This window comes from Seriola aureovittata, chromosome 4, assembly GCF_021018895.1.
Source record: "Seriola aureovittata isolate HTS-2021-v1 ecotype China chromosome 4, ASM2101889v1, whole genome shotgun sequence".
In the NCBI taxonomy this organism is placed as follows: Eukaryota; Metazoa; Chordata; class Actinopteri; order Carangiformes; family Carangidae; genus Seriola; species Seriola aureovittata.
Window position 1 is genome coordinate 26,162,471 of NC_079367.1, and position 18,383 is coordinate 26,180,853.

At 41.4% G+C, this 18,383-nt stretch overlaps 1 protein-coding gene across 2 annotated transcripts in view; it reads left to right on the forward strand.

The window, feature by feature from the left end:
* The window catches only part of tyw1 (tRNA-yW synthesizing protein 1 homolog (S. cerevisiae)), a 59,788-nt gene that overhangs the window by 28,315 nt on the left and 13,090 nt on the right, over positions 1-18,383 (forward strand). For both annotated transcript variants that reach the window (XM_056374511.1, XM_056374512.1), the window contains exon 14: positions 4,854-4,964. In XM_056374511.1, the coding sequence (XP_056230486.1) occupies positions 4,854-4,964 (111 nt within the window). The remainder of the gene's footprint in view (positions 1-4,853; positions 4,965-18,383) is intronic.

The following is an 18,383-nucleotide window of genomic DNA, read 5'->3' on the forward strand; positions in this document are numbered from 1 at the left end:
CTCACCACCACAGTGTCTCAGTACTCTTAGTCCTGATAAGTACTAAAAAAACAGTAATTATTGTTTCATTTTTATCTGCATCTCTAGATCTGGGGGGAAGTAATATTAAACCTTTGAATAGAAAAGAAACTTGTATTCCTATCCACTTTGACTCTCTCCTGTGTCACCTCAAATGTAATCTCTTATATCCAACTCTGACGGATTGAGTCTTCTCAGAAATCACAGATCGAGATGTCCTCTGTATTTACCAAATTCCTATGTAATAACAGCAAGATACCAATAAATGAGAGAGACCACTTCAGCCCTTTACCACTTTACTCGAGTGTGGAAGAGTGGCTTTTCATTGATTCTTGAAACTTCTAACATCTTGGCTTCATCAGAGTTGATAATGCCACTGCCACGACCACAAGAGTGAAAACATCCAAAGGTGTACTTGTGTATTAAGTGCATGATCTGTGTCCACAGATACCCCTGCAGCAGTTAAAAATAGTGCATTCCATAACCTTGCAGGCCTTCTCATCATCTGTGAGTGAGGGAAAGTCCATTATCACTACCTCCATCTAGCCACTACTCCGCTTGTGTAAATCAATTCTTTTCTCTTCGTGTGTTTCCTAATAAGCTAAAGTGATGAGAAGAATGGTGCTTAGGTAACCCGCCAGACGACCTTGAGAAAGATGTGGGCTGTGAAGTCTCTCAGAGGAGCCTCTGTTACACCTCTGTGTAATGGGTCGGCTTCCTCTTGTTTAATGCCTTAGCAAACAATGAACAAATTCATTACCACTCAGCTTGAGGTGTTGGTGACTGCACAGCTCGAGGCAAATCACCAGCGACGGATCATTGCACTCTAATTGCATCCAGATCACCATTTTCACCACATGCCAACAAGCAAATATCAATGTGGGGTAACTGCAGGGTGGGCAAAATAATAGGAACATCTTAGAACTAAATTAAAGAAAAGCCTACAATAAACACCAACCACTGTGAAGTTAAGATGTTCAATTTCTGTCAGCACTATGTCAAGTCTGACATTTTTAAGGTCATTAGAGTAAAGGATCCACTCACCACATTAAATCATGAACTCTCCGCTTCCAACAGCCTCCTCAATCTTCTACCTTCTCTAATATAATATTATTAACATGTTTTATCATTTCAAGGATAATATCGGCTGTAATAAATAACTACATAACAGGGCTTTTGAAAAATGATAATGAAGTGTTTGATTTTACTAAATGAAATGAAAATTGCAGTTTGACTTTCTGTTTTTCTTCTTTATGGTTAACTCTCAATAGTTAACCAACAGTCTCAAGCATTTTTATAACAAACGATCTCAACACATTGTAACAACTGAATAGATTTAACACGTCCTTTTCTCTTTCTTTACCTCTTCGTCCCACTTTCTCCACTTATTGAGACAGCGAGTCTCACCGTGTGTGTCGCAGTGATTGGCTGAGTAGCGTCACGTGACCAGTGCCTTAAAGGCTTGAAAAGCATCAAAATTTTATAAAATGTATAGGTTGTACATCCAGGTCCAGATAGGCCAGTGTCTGTGCCTATTAATGACCTCTGATCTAGACTATAATTACTGTATGTGATATTCTCTGAGATAAAACATTATGACCATAATGTTGTCATTCTTTTAACTCGGTCAAGTTCTCTATCTCTGTCTGACTATTTATGGAAAACATAACAACAACTAAACACAACTTGTGGTCATTAAAAGTATCTAACGTACAGTGGGATGCTGGTAATGATGGCGATGTCGGTATCACTGGTTTCTCACTGTCTACTGTGACTGCAGGATCAGTCCATTTTAGGACAGATGAGTGACAGAAGAGTCCTGCTGGACCACATAATGACACTTTTACCCACCGGCACATTTACCACTTACTACCTAGAATCTCATTAATTTGAATTCTGCTTCACAGTCAGTCAGAGGAGCCATCAATCTCTTGAATTACTTTTCAACTTAGTGTCAGAAAATGTCCAATGATATCAAGATTTCACACATTCTCATTTGAGACATATTGAGGATGACACCCAATTTAAAAACTCTGTTTTATGAAAACATTAGCAGAAACAATCATTTTCAAAACTATATGGACATGTTATACAGCTTCTTTTCTCTAGAATGGATTTCTGGCATGAAAGTATCATGTCCATATATTTAAAAGTAAACACTTCCAAAGAAACGAGACACCACTGCAAGGTTGGGTGGCGGGTCCAGGTGGGCTGGTCTTGGGGCATGGCTGAGGATGGCAACTGCCTTGTTGTGACATCACAAAGTTACAGAAGTCCTGACAGCCGGTTTTAAGGCTCAGTTTCTGAATACAGGCTGTGTGCATTTCTCTGTGGACTGAGCACTTTGATACTTTCACAGTATTAATAAAGAACCTAGACCTGATCTATGATAAAAAAAAGACATGGAAATCTACCATTATAAATATGGGAAACTTTAAGTGTTGTGTGTTGGCAAAGCAGTTTTTGCCTTTGATCTGTCAGTGGGACAGTTGCTCACTGTTGCAGCCAGCACAATGTGACCTCTAGTATTTTGCTGTCTCATGATTATTTCAGAGATATGCTTATATCCATAGCAGAACATAGTTGGCCCTTAGCATATTCAAGCATAGATAAAAAGAAATGGAGAGCACTGGTTGTGTTTTGTGCATACTTTATAAATACTTTGAATATTGTATCTTAAAGCAACATTTGCAGAACAAACAAAATTTTATGACCAGAAGTTTTGTCATTTTAAAACCCAACACCAAAAATCACAGACATTAGTGCACACAAGTACACAGTTGTTGAGCATTAAACATTAATATGATTATACTTGTCCCTGAGGGTTGTACATGTACTTGTGTGTATGCGTGTGTACACCTCACTGTGACAATATGGTTTGTCTGTGTGCAACTTCCCAGTTTCCAAAAATAAACTCTCTGTTCCCATCACCTCCCGCCTGTGTTTCACAGCTCCATATTCCTAAGTCTCCATTTCATGGTGGGCTCTATCTCCATCCTTCCTAAGCGCTTATCCCTTTCTGTTCTCCTTTTGACAGCTCTCCTCCACCGGGCCTCTGTGCCAGTGCACTGTGGGACTGATAGAGTTGTGCTTCACCATCGGATTTGGAATAGAGGCAGCTTGAAATACCTCACCTCCCTGCTTCCACTGGCCAATTATCTCCTACCCTACTGGGCTGAAAAGACCTAGTGTTATAGATAACCTTCCAAAGAGAGAGAGGGAGCGGGAGAGAGAGAACAAATGAGGGAAAGAGTACGCTCTCTCCTCCCCTTGTCATTTACTGGTTTCTTTCTATTATTCATTTCTCGTCTTCTGTCCTCGCCATTCTCCTTCTTTCGTCTCCTCCACTTGTCTTTTCTTGCCCCTCTTCCTCTCCATCACATTCGCAATAATCCTCTTTCTCCTGCTATACAGCAACAACAATAGCCTGAATCTGCACCACTGAACTGTGAGCAGGGCTTTTTTCAGTCCTTTTCTTTACCCAGGGAAAATTAGCTGAGCACATATAATGGGGTTGTCCAGACTTGGCTTTGATCTCGATCCAAATTTGTATATAAAGTATTTTCCAATACACTGTCCACACGAAAAGTTGTGAAACCTACTGACAGTTGATTACAGTTACACTGAGGAAAATGAGGCCTAGGGTCCTATGATGTTTGTCGGAGTGGATCTGTTGTGGCAGCAAGGATGGAATAATTGGAAACAAAATCCTTAAGTTCAAATGAGGTTTTCAGCTATAAAAGCAGAACTTTAGAGGAGTGCTGCACCTGCAAACTGAAGCTTTAAAAAAAAAAAAAAAAAAAAATTTGATCAAGTTCTGCTCGCATAGTTTGCTTAAACATTCATACTGGAATGATGGCTGATGGGTTCTCTTTGTTTATTTTGTGAAATCCTCAGTTCCCTCCCTGGAGTTCAAATATTCTGTGGATGCACAAAGGAGCATTATTGACAGCTTGTCTACCTAGAGTAAACAAAGTATTGGAAATGGAATTGGAAAAGGTGTTATGTAGTAGATGCTATTAGAGCGGCTTGAGAGATCCTTAAATATTCAGTTGTACTGCAGCACAGCAGTTTTCAGATCATTAGTAAACACACAAACCTTCCCCTAACTGCTCTGTTATTATTCACAAAGAAAGTAGGTTGTTGACAGGACAACTGTGCGGCCGCTGTGTTGCTGGTGGAGGACAGATGTTGGTAACAACAAACTGCCAGAAATTTGAGTTTTGACTCAAAATAAATGAACAACATCACAACTGGTGATTTTATTTAATGTGTGTCAGAGGAAAGCAACATACTTGTCTTCCCTGACTTGAATGAAAAACAAAGAGGTCAAACTGACCTTTTTATTTTGTAACAAAACTACAGTATGAGCTTTAATCAGATGTGGTGTGTGTGAGTTGTGTGAAATGATGATTGGAACACCCCGTCCGAAACAGAAATCATTCCAGTTATGGCAGCACTCAGTGTTATAACACCTAATCTAATTCTGGTTGATAACAAGGGCCAAGAAACTGTGTGAATTCACGTACAAAGATGAAGTTTTTTACTCAGCTAGAGGTTTACATTTCCTCTTAATATCTATACAGAAATGTCACAGAAAAGTGTTGTTGGATCTTTTTAGCAATACCAGCCTGTTGAACACTACTTTCATTGGGTTTTATATGATCACACTTATGTGTGTGTAGTCCAAGTATGTGTACAAGTATGAGTAGTCTTAATTGAATGTAGTTGTTTTTAAGAAGAGGAATATAGAAAAAGTAGTACAGCAACATAATTTTCATGCCTTCACATTGACTTTGACCTCTTTCATCCCCACCCCCCATCTGTCCATCCAGAGACAGAGGACGGTGTACAGACTGACGCTGGTGAAGGCCTGGAACGTGGAGGAGATGCAGGCCTACTCGGAGCTCATTGCTTTGGGCCAGCCGGACTTCATTGAGGTTAAGGTAGGTGTTCTTGTGCATTTTATCAGCTTGTGTTTTCTTCTTCCCTTCTCAGTTAATGTCTTATTTTTCAGTAGTTGTCACAGTATAATAATTCTCATCGTCTTTGCGCCAGGTTTAGTTTTTATTTCCCTGTCTGTGTCTCTGTTTTCCCATTATTTATCTGTTCTGAGCTTTGATGTGCGTCTGGAGTAAACCCTCCTAAAATCAAAGCCTGTCGCATTTGCTCCTCGTTAATGAGTTCCCTAAAAGCAAATGAGCCAGTAACACTGGCTATCAGGCTGCTTGTTACCGCAGAAATTCTTTTAAAAGAAAATCTTAGCACAAGATATCACCCAGCACATGATATACACATCAACTGAAATTCCTGAAGTCATGATATTATATAAGGGCAGCCCCAGACATGTTTAAATATTTTAAATGAAAGTAAATCATCCGCATGTTCCTTGCTTGTCTTTGGGGCACTCCACCAGTTTATACATGAAGGGAACAAGCTGAACAAACAACCTGATATTTATACTCAAAGCCTCATTTTCTTCAAGGTACAGTATGTAAATTTTGTTTTATTTGAAAATATAAAAGCAACACCAAATCATATTGCATATCATGATTCCTCTCACTAAAAGCCAAAACAACTTTTTTCGTTTCATTTAAAGCTTTTATGATTTAAGAACGTCTGGGTCCTTTAAGTGTCTGGGGGCCTTTATTGGTGATAGAGTTCGTTTGTGAGTCTTTGAGCTTGTTAATTGTTAACTTAATTGTTTGTACCCCAACTAAGGGACAAGGCAAACACTTCCATAACCTACCTACACAAGGGTGTCTTACTGACATCTATAGTGGTTCTGTGCCAAACACCAACACTGCTGTTATGTTAACACTCTGTGGGTTTTATGTAACCTGTGTCCATATAAATGTCACTAGATAAGTGGGATAATTCACTGGAACAGTGGGCTGTACACCACACTGACCTTATCCGGTCATTTGGCGGAGAAGGTATTAATAGTATGGGGAGGGAGCACCTGGTTGTGGTTGTCATAGTGACAAACTTGCCTGAGACCGTTCATTATTTAGTCTATCAGATCAAGATATGATCCCAGTAATAACGGCAGCAGACGTAGTTGTAGTAGTAACAGCTGCTAACAGTTTTTCCTGCCTAGAAGTGATTGAGCCAGAACACCAAATTCAACCAGCCTCCCTTTACTTATTTTGTTCTAATAGTCTCTGATTATTTTGGCAGAGTGAGTGTGTTGCAGCTTTGCTGCTTCACTTTTTGGGGTGGGGCTGCATCTCTGCAAAGTCTTTGGAGCACAACATCTTGGTTATACCTCAACTACAGGGTTCAAAACCTGCCATTTTCTCTCCATTTTCTCTTTAAGTGGTGAAAAGGTTTTGGGGGATAGTTGTGCAAGAAAACAGCGTGACTGACAGGGCTCATTAAAAAAGGGAATCAAAAGGGAATCAAGTGCAAAACAGAAATCATCTATGGCAGCCGCTGTATAACAAAAGGCTCAGCTAGTCATCTACAGTCATTTTCAACACTGTTTAAGTAATTGTGTCTGACAGTAACATTGTCCTAATCCTAAGTGGCACAAGTGGAAAATCATTATATAACCTATATATAATAACTAATTGGTTGTTGTGTCATTTAATTTCTTTATTTTTAAGTTTAATTAGTGGTGAAATTACTGTGCTCTAATCTCTGTCAACTTTTAAGCTTTTACTCCGGCTTACTGCTTTGGACCTGTGACCACACTGCGGTCTATATTCATTTTTATTTTTGCCTCACACATGAGCTTCTGCAGCTTATTTGTCAGTTCATGTGTTGCATGAAATAAATTCTCTAAAAACACAGAAATCTCATTAAGCAGCTGTGTTGTGTGGTGGCTTCATATTGAAAATAATGGACAACGTTTGCTTCTCTGTCTGGTGTGACTGCTGCATTATGGTTTTGTTGTTTCAATCTATTCTATGTCACAGCTCTCATTATGCTGTAGTATGATTATTAATTTGTTTGTGAAAGGTCTAACATGGTTTTTCAATTACAGTGAGCTTGTCTAAATGTGCAGTGAGCATTAAGGGACTCCGCAGTGCATTTCTTCCTATATAGCTGCTGAGTCTGTTCATGTATGGACTTAAAAAAAGAATAAAAAAAGCATTGTGCACTATGATGATCTTTATTATATCATATAGTGCACTTTTTAAGTCGCCCTCTTTATGCCTCCAAGAATTGTTCATGATGTCACATGTTTCATGCAAATAGGCAGATGTGTGTTGTGTGTCTGGTACCAGTTGAACAGGATTATATTGAACATAAGGGTCACATGTTTTTTCCCATATTACTGCATTGACACATAGCTTCACCCATGGACCCAAATCTTGCCATCTGTCTTTCCTGTGTTTGGCAAGTGACACGTGTGGATATGAACCAGGAATGTCAAAGAATCCGAATCACTGAAAGAGAAATATGGTGAAAATTCATCTCTTGGCTTTGGTTTTGTTAGTTTGGGTAAAGTTGCTGAAGCTGCACATCTGTGTTTATTCCAAAACATTCAACTTAACATGAGCTTTTCTGTCAGACGGCCTTCTTTGAACCATCGTTTCTCAAAGTCTGCATCTCTCCCTTCATGCGTTTGTGCAGTGCAGTGTAGGTCTTGTGGTTTCATGTAGTCTGTGTCTGTGTTGAGTGTGTGTGCTTTTTCAACAAGAGCAGGAGTTACGGAGGTCACAGCTGATGTGCAGAGCTTCCATTCATACACATGAATCAGCGTGTCAGCGTTGTGTATTTCACAAATACGTGAGTGTCGGGGAACACAAGTTCACTTGTTCGAGTATTAATAACCCTCCAGACAAATACCCAATAAACACATTACATCTCTTCCCATCAAATTAATTAGGCAACAGTTTGACAGCAAAAATGAATGCTTAAATTTGCCTGTGACATCATCAGTGCATGATAATGGAGTTGTGTATTTTTGCAGAACTGTTTCACCTAACGTCCCTACAGACTTCGGGTATCTTCCACTCATCTTTGGAGGTGTTGGAAAAGTGTCAGCTTTAATAACAGATTGTGTTGGCACCTGCATCTACAAGAAATGTTACACGTTCGACATGTACAAGGAGTGTGTGTGTGGGCATGCCTGTACACACACACTCCTTGTACATGTCGAACGTGTATTTAGCGTATGTTCTTAATGGCTGTGTGTTCACTGTCCCCTGATTCTTCTCTAACTGAGCTATGGCGTCATCAATCAGTGTGTGTGTGTGTATGTGAGTGTGAGGTGCAATCACCAGTCTGATGTGTAGGTTGTCTCTCATCGTGCGTCAGTGTGGTCAAAGTTAAGGCATTTGCTTGGAACAGGCATTTGCTTGGACGCAGCCATTTGCAGATCTTTTTTTTCTCCTTTCCGCTTCTGGCCCTCTCTGAGGACTTTCCCAGCATGCACAGCATGTGCTTCAATGAGGCTTAACTTGCCTGAGTCCCAAGTGATGCACGTATGCTTCACCATGCTGGAAATCTCTGGTTTCAATCTATTCAGGAAGCTGTTTTTCAGATGAGCTTCCCATGCTCTAACAGCATTATCATTTGGTCCAGCTGGAGGTGTCAGCCCACTGTGTGTGTTGTGGACTTCTGTCAGACGAGTGAGATAGTTATGAACACTTTCATCGTCCTGTCTACATGAGATTTTGCACATGTCCATTTCTCACAGGGAATGCTGTTTTGCTGCACCCACTGAGATCTGTGATGTGTCCTCTGTAGACTGCGTTGTCATTGTGAGCCCAGTGGGGGTTGGCAGGTCTCACATCACTCTCTGGATATCCTGCTGAGCCTTTGGCCCAATTATTACCCATTTTTACCATCAGGAGTCGTCTCAGTTCAGAAGTTGTTGGGCGGAACTCTCTACAGTCAGTTCAGCTGCAAATTTCACACACCTCCATCTGATGGTGGTGGGAGGTGAGTCGTTGCCTTTTTAATGTCCTCAATAGTCCATGGTCTGTGGACTAACATCGGATGTCCATCGACACCTGCTACCTCCACCATGGGGAAATTCAGGACCTGGTGAATGTTTTCCTCTGTGTCAGTACTCACTGGTGATGGAGGGTTGAATGGATTTAGAGACTTTTTGTACACCAGACCAGACCTGGGATGAGAAGGGGAGGCTGCTGGTTCATCCTGTTGTTGTGATGGGTTTTGGCGTCTTCTTGGCGGAGCACAGTCGAGGTCGGAGTCCTGTATTTGGACACACTGAGACACAGATGAGGTTTTATCTGTCCCGGCCTGTGTTTTTCTTTCCCTCCTTTGTGCTTCTTCCATCCATAAACTACATGCTTTCCAGTCTACTATGAATTTACTCTTTCCTTTCTTATTCTCAGTCTCTTTTTCCTTCGGTTAGGACTAAGCCTTTATGGACCGTGCTCTGCCAGGTGAGCCACCCAGAAAGGGCAGATCTACTGGTACTAACAATGTCTCCTGCAGTAAAAAAAAAAAAAAAAAAGAGGTAGTGTACCGTTACATCCCTAATGGTAATTCTAGTAAGTTTATGTTGCCTTTGAGCATAAAATGCTGTGCTCATAGGGATGTAAACAAGAACATGAGTTCTTTGTTTTGATTATATATTCTGCCTCCTTAGAGTAAACTGTAGTGGAATGTGCTGTGTGGTGCGGTTTCTCCTCTTCATTTTAATCAGTGCCTACTCTGTAAAAAATGAGTCCAGCACAATTAATCTAGTCTCCACCTGAGATAGAAGAGATAAGAGAGAGGTTTGACCTTGGAAGTTAACCAAAGATGAGATTCAGTTGTATTCTGTTTTTATTCCACTGCAGGGGTGCAAACTAATTGGTTTGAACAGGTGATCTACTCACTAACCCTAACTCCTCTTGCACATGAATACTCACACTTCACCCATCCCCTTGTGTGTCTCATTACACGTGCTCCTCCTCCTAAACGTCCTGCTGTAAAGAATAAGTGAAAAGCTTCCCACAGACAAAGTAAGCATACGTGACACACCTCTTGCCACATGGGAATCGCTCCCTACGTTCTCTCATTCATAATCCAGAGCACATCTCGCTCCTGTGCCACCTGGCAACAGAGTGCCACCACCGGCCAGTCTCCACTGGGATCCCACTGCTCCCAGCTATAGCAGCTATTACTTTCTTTAACATTCATTTACCCAGGCTATGTTTACTGAGCTCTGTGGTGTTTTTCATCAGCAGCCTGTTCACAGTTACACAGAGTCACACTTGGGAGCTGCCCAGCACAATCGTGTCTGTCGGCCAGCAGCAGATGGGAGCATCTGGGGGTCAAGTGGCTCACTCAAGGACACTGTAACAGTGGGTAATGAGGGAGAGCAGAAGATGTTACATAGGTGAGGCTCATACTATCACCCAGCATTATCTTATCTCAAACACAGATCTGTGACAGATTTAAGGAAAAAATATCAAGGTGAACCACGGAAGACATTCTTCCTTTGTTGATAATTGTGGCGATGATTGTGTTGGAGAGCACTGTCTGATACATCAGTCCAAACTTTTCCTAGGAGTTAAGTTGGGTTGAAACTTGGTGATTGTGAAGGTCGTTGGGAACTTTATACAAGTGTTTGCATTTGTTAAATTTCTCCACTCATTGGCTTTTTCAGGGTTTTCCTGATCACTCATCCATATAGTAGTATGAGATTTTATTTTGGCCCATACAAGAAATCCCAGTAGCGAAATATGTCTGTGATAACTCAGAAACAGTGTTGTCATTGCATAGCTTCTCCACTGACAGGTTTATTTTTGTTTAACTGTTAAATGCCCTCTCTCAGTACAGATCTGTGTCACAAATCTTAAATAACCAAATATAAGGGATTCTAATCAAAAATATTTGTTCGTATTAATGTAAAAAAAAACTAAAACAAAAACCACATAAACAAATGAGATATTTTCAACCTTCAAATATTGACGCCAGCCTTAAGAATTCTGCTCCTGTTAGGCTGTAGAGATGGGATAGCCCCAGATTATGCCACGTTCAACCCTCTTCCTTCCTAGAAAGGTACATTCTGTACAGATATCCTGTAGCTCTAGATAACATATTTAAGCAGAGCTGGGGCAGGAGTGTCGATAGTGTAGCAAAGACAGTAAAACGTGTCTGTTTTGCTGTCTCAGTGCACATCGTTGACATCTACATTGGGTGAAGTGCCATGGTCTCTAAGGAAGGAGAAAAAGATGATGTTAAGCAACGTTCGGTAACAACTTGTCTTCATCCTTTCTATGTTCTTTTCCTCCGGTGCTGCATCACGGTGCTGATGCTGCAGAAATACGATCACACCACCCACACTAGAACTGGTTATGACCCAACTTATCCTGTTGAAAATGTGCAGGTGAATGCAAGACTGGCAGTGAGTGGAAGTAAAAATGTTGTAGCACTGAGCAGCTTATTGCACACGAGGCACTGTGGAACTATCTGCAGGTTATCAGTTAGCCAACACTGCAGCACTGACAACAGAAAGCCAGACCAGTGAAGATAAAAGACACTCACCTCAAGCTAGTGTTGCCCACGGTTCACACTGATGCAAGACTAGGTCAAAACTAGTGTATGGCTGGACAGTGTGTGGTCTGTGCGAAATTGAGGATGTAGTTGAAAAACAACTGAAAACACCTGCCGTCACTTAAAAGTAGCTTAACCCTCCTGGAAAAGTCAGTTAATGCCATTAGATGTATACAATATGCTAATTATCATATGATCATATATCACTTATGAACGTTATTGTGTCATATTTGCGTTCACCTTGGTGTCAGCCTTCATATCTTAATCTGTTTGCTTCTCTCCTCCTCTCTGTGCTCACATATATAGTATTGTAATACAGCACAATCCACAATAAAGCTGTTCTCATTCACATGTTTTCTGTTTCTGTTTTCAGACAACGGAACAAGAATGAAATAGTGACTGAAACACAAGACTCACCAAACACATAAATTAAAGACAAAAACTGTGCTGTGATTTCAGCTATACAGTATTTACATGTAAGATGATCACTCAGAGAGAAAGTTAGAAGTTCACTCTTGTCTGTGTCAGCTGCCGTGTGGTCAGTGGAATGAGAGGCATGGAGAGAGAGTGACTGTGGAAGGAAAGCCTGAGCTCATGCTCGCGGGGCGGGACCGGCGACTCTTCTACAGAAAGTAGCTAATGTTTCCCCAAAAAGTCTCTAGATTCATTGCTCGGTGATTCATTGAAAAAAAGTTGCTGAGTCTTAAAAGTCGGTAAATCTATCGTAACAAAGGCGTTAAGTATGCAACACTGCCTGTAAACAGCCACTGATGGCGTAATAGAAACTGTTTGCACCAATTCATTTTGAAAGAAGGCCAGTGGTTGAACTCCAACACAGCTGATGAATGGTGTAACATCAGTCAGTCAATCAGTCAGCAGCAGACATTTGCATTTGCAGGGCTGGCCCCACAGTTGTAGTCCAGCCAAAATATTAATAAAAGCACCAGAGTGTAGGTATTGCTTTAATTGATCGTTTCTCTGCACTTACTTGAATCATAAAATCCGACACATTTATTCTGGTTGCCAGTCACTGTGTATTAACAGCTCCACATGCAGATGACAAATTTTTGAAATATTTTCCGTAATTAAAACAACAAATGGGAGGATTGTGGATTGGGCACCCTGGGTTCGTACTGAAAATAAAAATGCATCCTTCATTTGGCTAATTACACAACAAAGGTTTGGCCCACAGGCACAAAAAAAGCAAACAAATCATCCAGCTCATCGCAGTGCAGACAGAGACTGACTGCCACATTCGTACTAAAGATTTGCTCAACTTTTACTACAAAAACAATATTAAACTTTCCCCGTCAGAAAACTGCAGCAGCATACAAGTTTTCAGTTCAAAATAATGAGACGAGGGAGCCAGTGCTGTAATGAGGGATCTCTGCAGTCCGAGGGTGGAAGCATGTTGGGGGGGGGGGGGACCAAACAAAACTTTCTGAAGGGCCAACAGGCAGCAGGAGTGTGTGTGTGTTTGTGTTTGGGTGTGTGAGAAGGTGTTTTTCATTTTCCCCCTAATGAAGTGTTTTTGGCAGTGTGCTCCCATTTTAAAACTAACTAAACTAACAAGCTCACATTCTTATTAATCATCCTCCCCCCTGTGCTTCCTTTGTGTACAGAGATGCGCTGTGTTTGTCTTGTACTTTCCTTCCATTGTCTATCCACTGAAATATCTTTGCACTCATTCATGGCTCACCTGACGGATGGGATGCAGTGTGACAGTTTAAGCTGGAGATATGCCTTAGGGAGATAGATGTAAACGACTTTGCAAACCTACACAGAGGTGGGTTTACCCACAAGCACCCTGGAGAAGCATAAATCCTGCTGTGGTGGTGGTGGTGGTCACGCTGGTGACTGAACATCTGTTCCCTTCTTTGTGATTCTGAGGTTGTGATCAGCGGGAAAAAAACTGATGGTGGAGTTATTGTCTGGCTGGTTAGTAAACTGACTGTCTGACACAGGTTGGGCTTGTTGAGAGAGTTAAAGGGTAACTAAAAACATCATCACCATAACATAAGAAAAAGACGTGCTGGAGGGCAGTTCACTGAGTGATTGGTCTGGATACAAGCACACAGACCATAGAAATCTAACAATTATGTCTGATATATCTGCATACCAACTTCTTTCTCTTTTATTTTCTAATGTATGTTCCCTGTCTCTTATGACTTTACACTGTTGTGTAAAGATGAACCGATGCTCAATTCATCTCCACTTGTTTTCTCTCTGTCTCTCTTTTGATTCTGTTCTTTGTGTTCGAATATGATCTTTCACTGTGTGATGTAAATGTCAAAGTAATTTTTTTGCCATCTGTGCAAAAATGAATTGCACCAGCTGTGTGACAGTTAAAGGATCCCCGTGTCTATCTCCCCTTTTCCCTCTACATTAAGCTATTTTCACCTACTTACATGTTGCGTTTTATTGCTACTAAAGTAATCCAAAACTTGCTTGAAGCAAGCCCAGCTTTTAATGGGTGAAAAACACACACTTCTGAATCTAGGTTGTCCCCTGAGACTTGACTATAGCTTCTCTATTAAACATTTCATATTGATCCACCACTACGTGGCATTTCATTATATTAGAGAGCGTGCAACACTAACAAGACAGCAGGGAGCGCTGGACTGGACAGAGACTCCCATCAAATATGACACAGGAACGGAGATGTTAATATGATTAAGCTACACTCACATTTTCCACTTTGTTCATGCGTAACTGCTTTGTGTTGCTTTTATCACACAAGGAAAGAAGCAAAGAACAAAACTAAAACACAATGTCTAATATTTTTTTAAGGGGGTGAAGTTGGATCACATGCAGATTCTACATTCATTCATTTATTAGTTCTTATGGACATTGTTCACAATTTTCTTTTTTTTTAAGAATATTTTTTGGGCTTTTATTCAACAGCACACACAGTAGAGAGACAGGAAATGGGGAGGCAGAGAGAGGGGGAATGACATGCAGTAAAGGGCCGTCCGATGCGGGACTCGAACCGACTGCAAGGACTGTAGCCTCTACACATGGGGCACCTGCTTAGACCACTACGCCACATGACGCCCCTGTTCACAAGTTTCTGCCATGTCATCAACTTATATAAAGAGAAATTAGAGAAATAATTGATAACATTGACAACATTAGTTTCTGCCTTACTCCCTCATTAACACATACACACAATGAGTGGTTGTTGTAACGTTTCATATTTGATACCCATCCTTGCCCCGCATTTGTCCAATATCCTGCTCTACAGTAGGTGATGATTTATCTCCTTCTCTTTAAGTATTTCAATTTCTCAAAGTTTGATCTTCAGGACAGTGTAAAAAACAGTGTAAAAAATGATTTAACGTGACTCTGGCGCAGGTAAAGGGTCACCGTCAGAGTGAAGGCGCCCCTGCCTTCTCATCTCTTTCTCAACACTATAAATTATCTCCTCTGTCTCTCTCTTATCTCTTGGCCCCCACTTCCCTTCCTCCTGCCCATGAGCAGTATATCGTCCTTCACTGAACAGATGAACCCCTCTGGCTGCTGAGCTTTGGGCAAGCTATCGACTTCAGCATCATGAGCCCAGTAATGGACCCAGGATGGACTGGTGACAGTATGACGGAGCGAGTTGCTCCTTCACTACACCAGCTCTCAAATTAGCCCTCACTGCTGACTGATGGGGGACCAAGGCATTAGCACGTCTGTGAAATGGCTTTCATAGTAACTTTACTTTTTACTTTTACCGGGTGGCGGGTATTGTCTTCACCTTGTGAGTCTCTGTGTGTGTGTGTGTGTGTGTGTGTGTGTGTGTGTGTGTGTGTGTGTGTGTGTGTGTGTGTGTGTGTGTGTGTGTGTGTGTGTGTGTGTGTCATCAGGGCAAAATATGATCCTGGAGACGCCTACTGTGGCGGTAACTACCACTGAGGTGGTTGTAGGACTTTGACAGGTGTTTATATATCTGTCTGTCTGTCTGTGGCAACCGTACAAGATATCATGACATTTTACAGTACTTGAGATTAAAATGAAGGCAACGAAGAGTTCGAAGATGGGTGTGGTCCAACCAATGAGCGTACTGAATACTCATGTAATATTGTAGCAATAATCTACAAATGAAAACTGAAGCTTCAACATGTTGAAAGACATCAGAGTCAGTGTAATCCCACTGTCAGATGGTCTCTGTAGTTATTTTATTCAGTATACTATATAAAGCCCCTTTTCCACGGTTCAAAAAACCTGCTAACATCTGGCTTTTGTCAGCAATGGAAAAGACTACTATCAGCGTTCACACCTGGTTCAAATGACTCTGCAGTAGACACAGGTATTCATCGGCTCAGGCTCCGATCGCCAGTGATGTCCGCAAGGAGCAGCTAGCAGCTTTCTCCCCTATGTGTGTGTGTGCGTGCGTGCGTGCGTGCGTGCGTGCGTGCGTGCGTGCGTGCGTGCGTGCGTGCGTGCGTGTAACTGCATGTGACACTTCTGCCTGAAGTTGTGTGCGTCCTCTCTGGCAAACTCGGCTGGTAGTGTAAAAGGGCTCAATCACCTTTTGCAAGTTTACCAGCGTTTAAAAAAACGGCTTATACCTGCTAATTTTGGTGATTTAAGGTAGTAATTTAAGATTACAGATGACACCAGATATTTGGGTCTTGAGCTGTAAATTCAGTTTCATCTCTGGTCTTTAGTCCAACTCTAGGGACTAAGGAGAGATTACAGGTAGGAGATGAAGGACATAACAGCTCAATAATTTATGCAGAAGTGGAACAAATTGATTTTCTAAAGTAATTAGTAAGATGTGTGACAAAGTGTCTTGGCAAGATGTTGGGCAGCCAGAAGAAGAGATTCAGTGCTCCTTGGTTGAGTCTCTGGACTCTACAGGAGGTAGAAACACCATTCTTCCAAAAGATATTCCCACATTTATTGTTTTGATGGCGGCGATGATAGAGAGCTCTTCTCTTTCCAACACTCCCATAGGTGTTTAATTGGGTTGAGCTTTAGTGACTGTGAAGGCTACAGCACGATTCACATTATTTTCACACTCATTAAACTATTCAGTGAACCCTCCTGCCCTCTGGAGAGCCATGCTCATCATGGAAGAGACCTTTTTTTACAGATTTGAAATGTTTCATGGGAGTATAAAGGTAATCACTCAGAATAACTTCCATTGACTCGCACGGACCCTTCCCTCCAAGGGGAAGAGTCGAGTCGAACCACGCCAGCAAAACGCTTTCTCAATTATTATTGAGAGCATCTGTAATTTATGTTTTCCCCTCATTTATTCAGGTTCATGTTTTTCACCCTTCTATATGTATATATGTAAATGTATATGTGAAGTGTGGATGTGTAAAAATGGTACATCGCACAGGTGTTCGCGTGTCCACCGTCGCCAGCAGCAACACAATTGTTATTGACCCATTCATCTTTAGTCCGTCATCTTATGTGGCGCAACACATTCTGCCTGCGCTATTTACCATACGCTTGTCTGATTGTTGTCCGAGGTGTTATTTATCATCTCAGTGCAACATCAATACCACTTACCTGCCACTGGTCCCTCTCTCGCCCAGGAAGGAAATGGATTACTGAAAGAGAGAGAGAGCGAGGGAGAAGGGATTGGGCCAGAATGTAAATGTAGAGATAAATTTGGTCAGACGCACACAGCTGTATGTTGCTCATGGTGAGGGGGGCCTTCAGGATCTGCACTTATGATTTCCATTAAAGGCAAAAGACATAGATTATCTGTGAGCAGGTGAAGGGTTCTTCCTCATTACCCCCATCTCTCCCACACTCTCATACCATCCTCAGTGATACAGTACATTCATTCCCTGTTTGTATCTCAAAGATCTTTTCCCATTTCCTCCTCTTGCTCCCTCCCCCTGCTTTGCCCATTCCTGGTGATTTATGCTGAGTCCTGGATAGTTGATCTTTATTCAGTGGGCCTCCAGGCAAGGCTGATAACACCAAGGCCCCTCATAAATTCTGTCTAGCATCTCTGCCCTGACTTAGCCCCAAACACCTTCTTTCTTTCTCTCCAAACTCAACCCCTAAAGAGAAAAAAAAAGTTGTGTTGGATTTCTTTGGTGAGTTGAATTCTCAAGTAGCCCTTCAAGACGTATGTGGTTAAATTACTGCAGAAATGGCTGCAGTTCACTGAAGTCAGAGATCCCCTACGGCACTTGAGTGGACAGGCCTGAATTGATGTGAAGGGCAGCCTTGAAATAGCCAGGCCAGTCAGAGACAACGATCAGTTAGAAGAATGTCTTGTGTAGTCTGCCACAGAGGAAAGCAAGTAAATACTCCAAAAGGAAGAAGGGGGTTTTCTCTTTCCCAAGAAAAAACACTTTTTTCATGGGTATAAGTTCTGCTTATTGGATTTAGGAAATGGCTCCTTTGGTATCATGTAACATCTGGTTTTTCATCTTCCCTGGGCATGTCGCTTTTTCAGGGGTCAGAACATTTTAACTGACCGGAGTTGAGAGTCATAGAGATAATCTGCAGTTGTCCTGAGGGGCTTCTTGATCACCTCTAACTAAAGAACGAAACGGGGCAAATGTGAGATATGCAATGACAAGTAATGAAGCAGAATTATCTTATTTTTAAAGGTCCCATATAGTCTAAAGGTAGATGTCCATGTGTTGTTTGATTATAAAGCAGGTCTAGGTTATATATTAATACTGTGAAAGTATCAAAGCCTCAGTCCACAGAGAAATGCACACAGCCTGTATTCAGAAACTGAGCCTTAAAACCAGCTGTCAGGACATCTGTAACTTTGTGATGTCACAACAAAGAATATTTAAGCCAGGTTACCCAAGTAATTGTGGGTAATGGGCCTAATATCCTAAGGTGCAATCTGTAATTGTTAACGTCATGACCATTCAGATTCCTTTTGTTTTTGAGAGTAGCTGGCCATCACAGCAATAATACAGTATGTG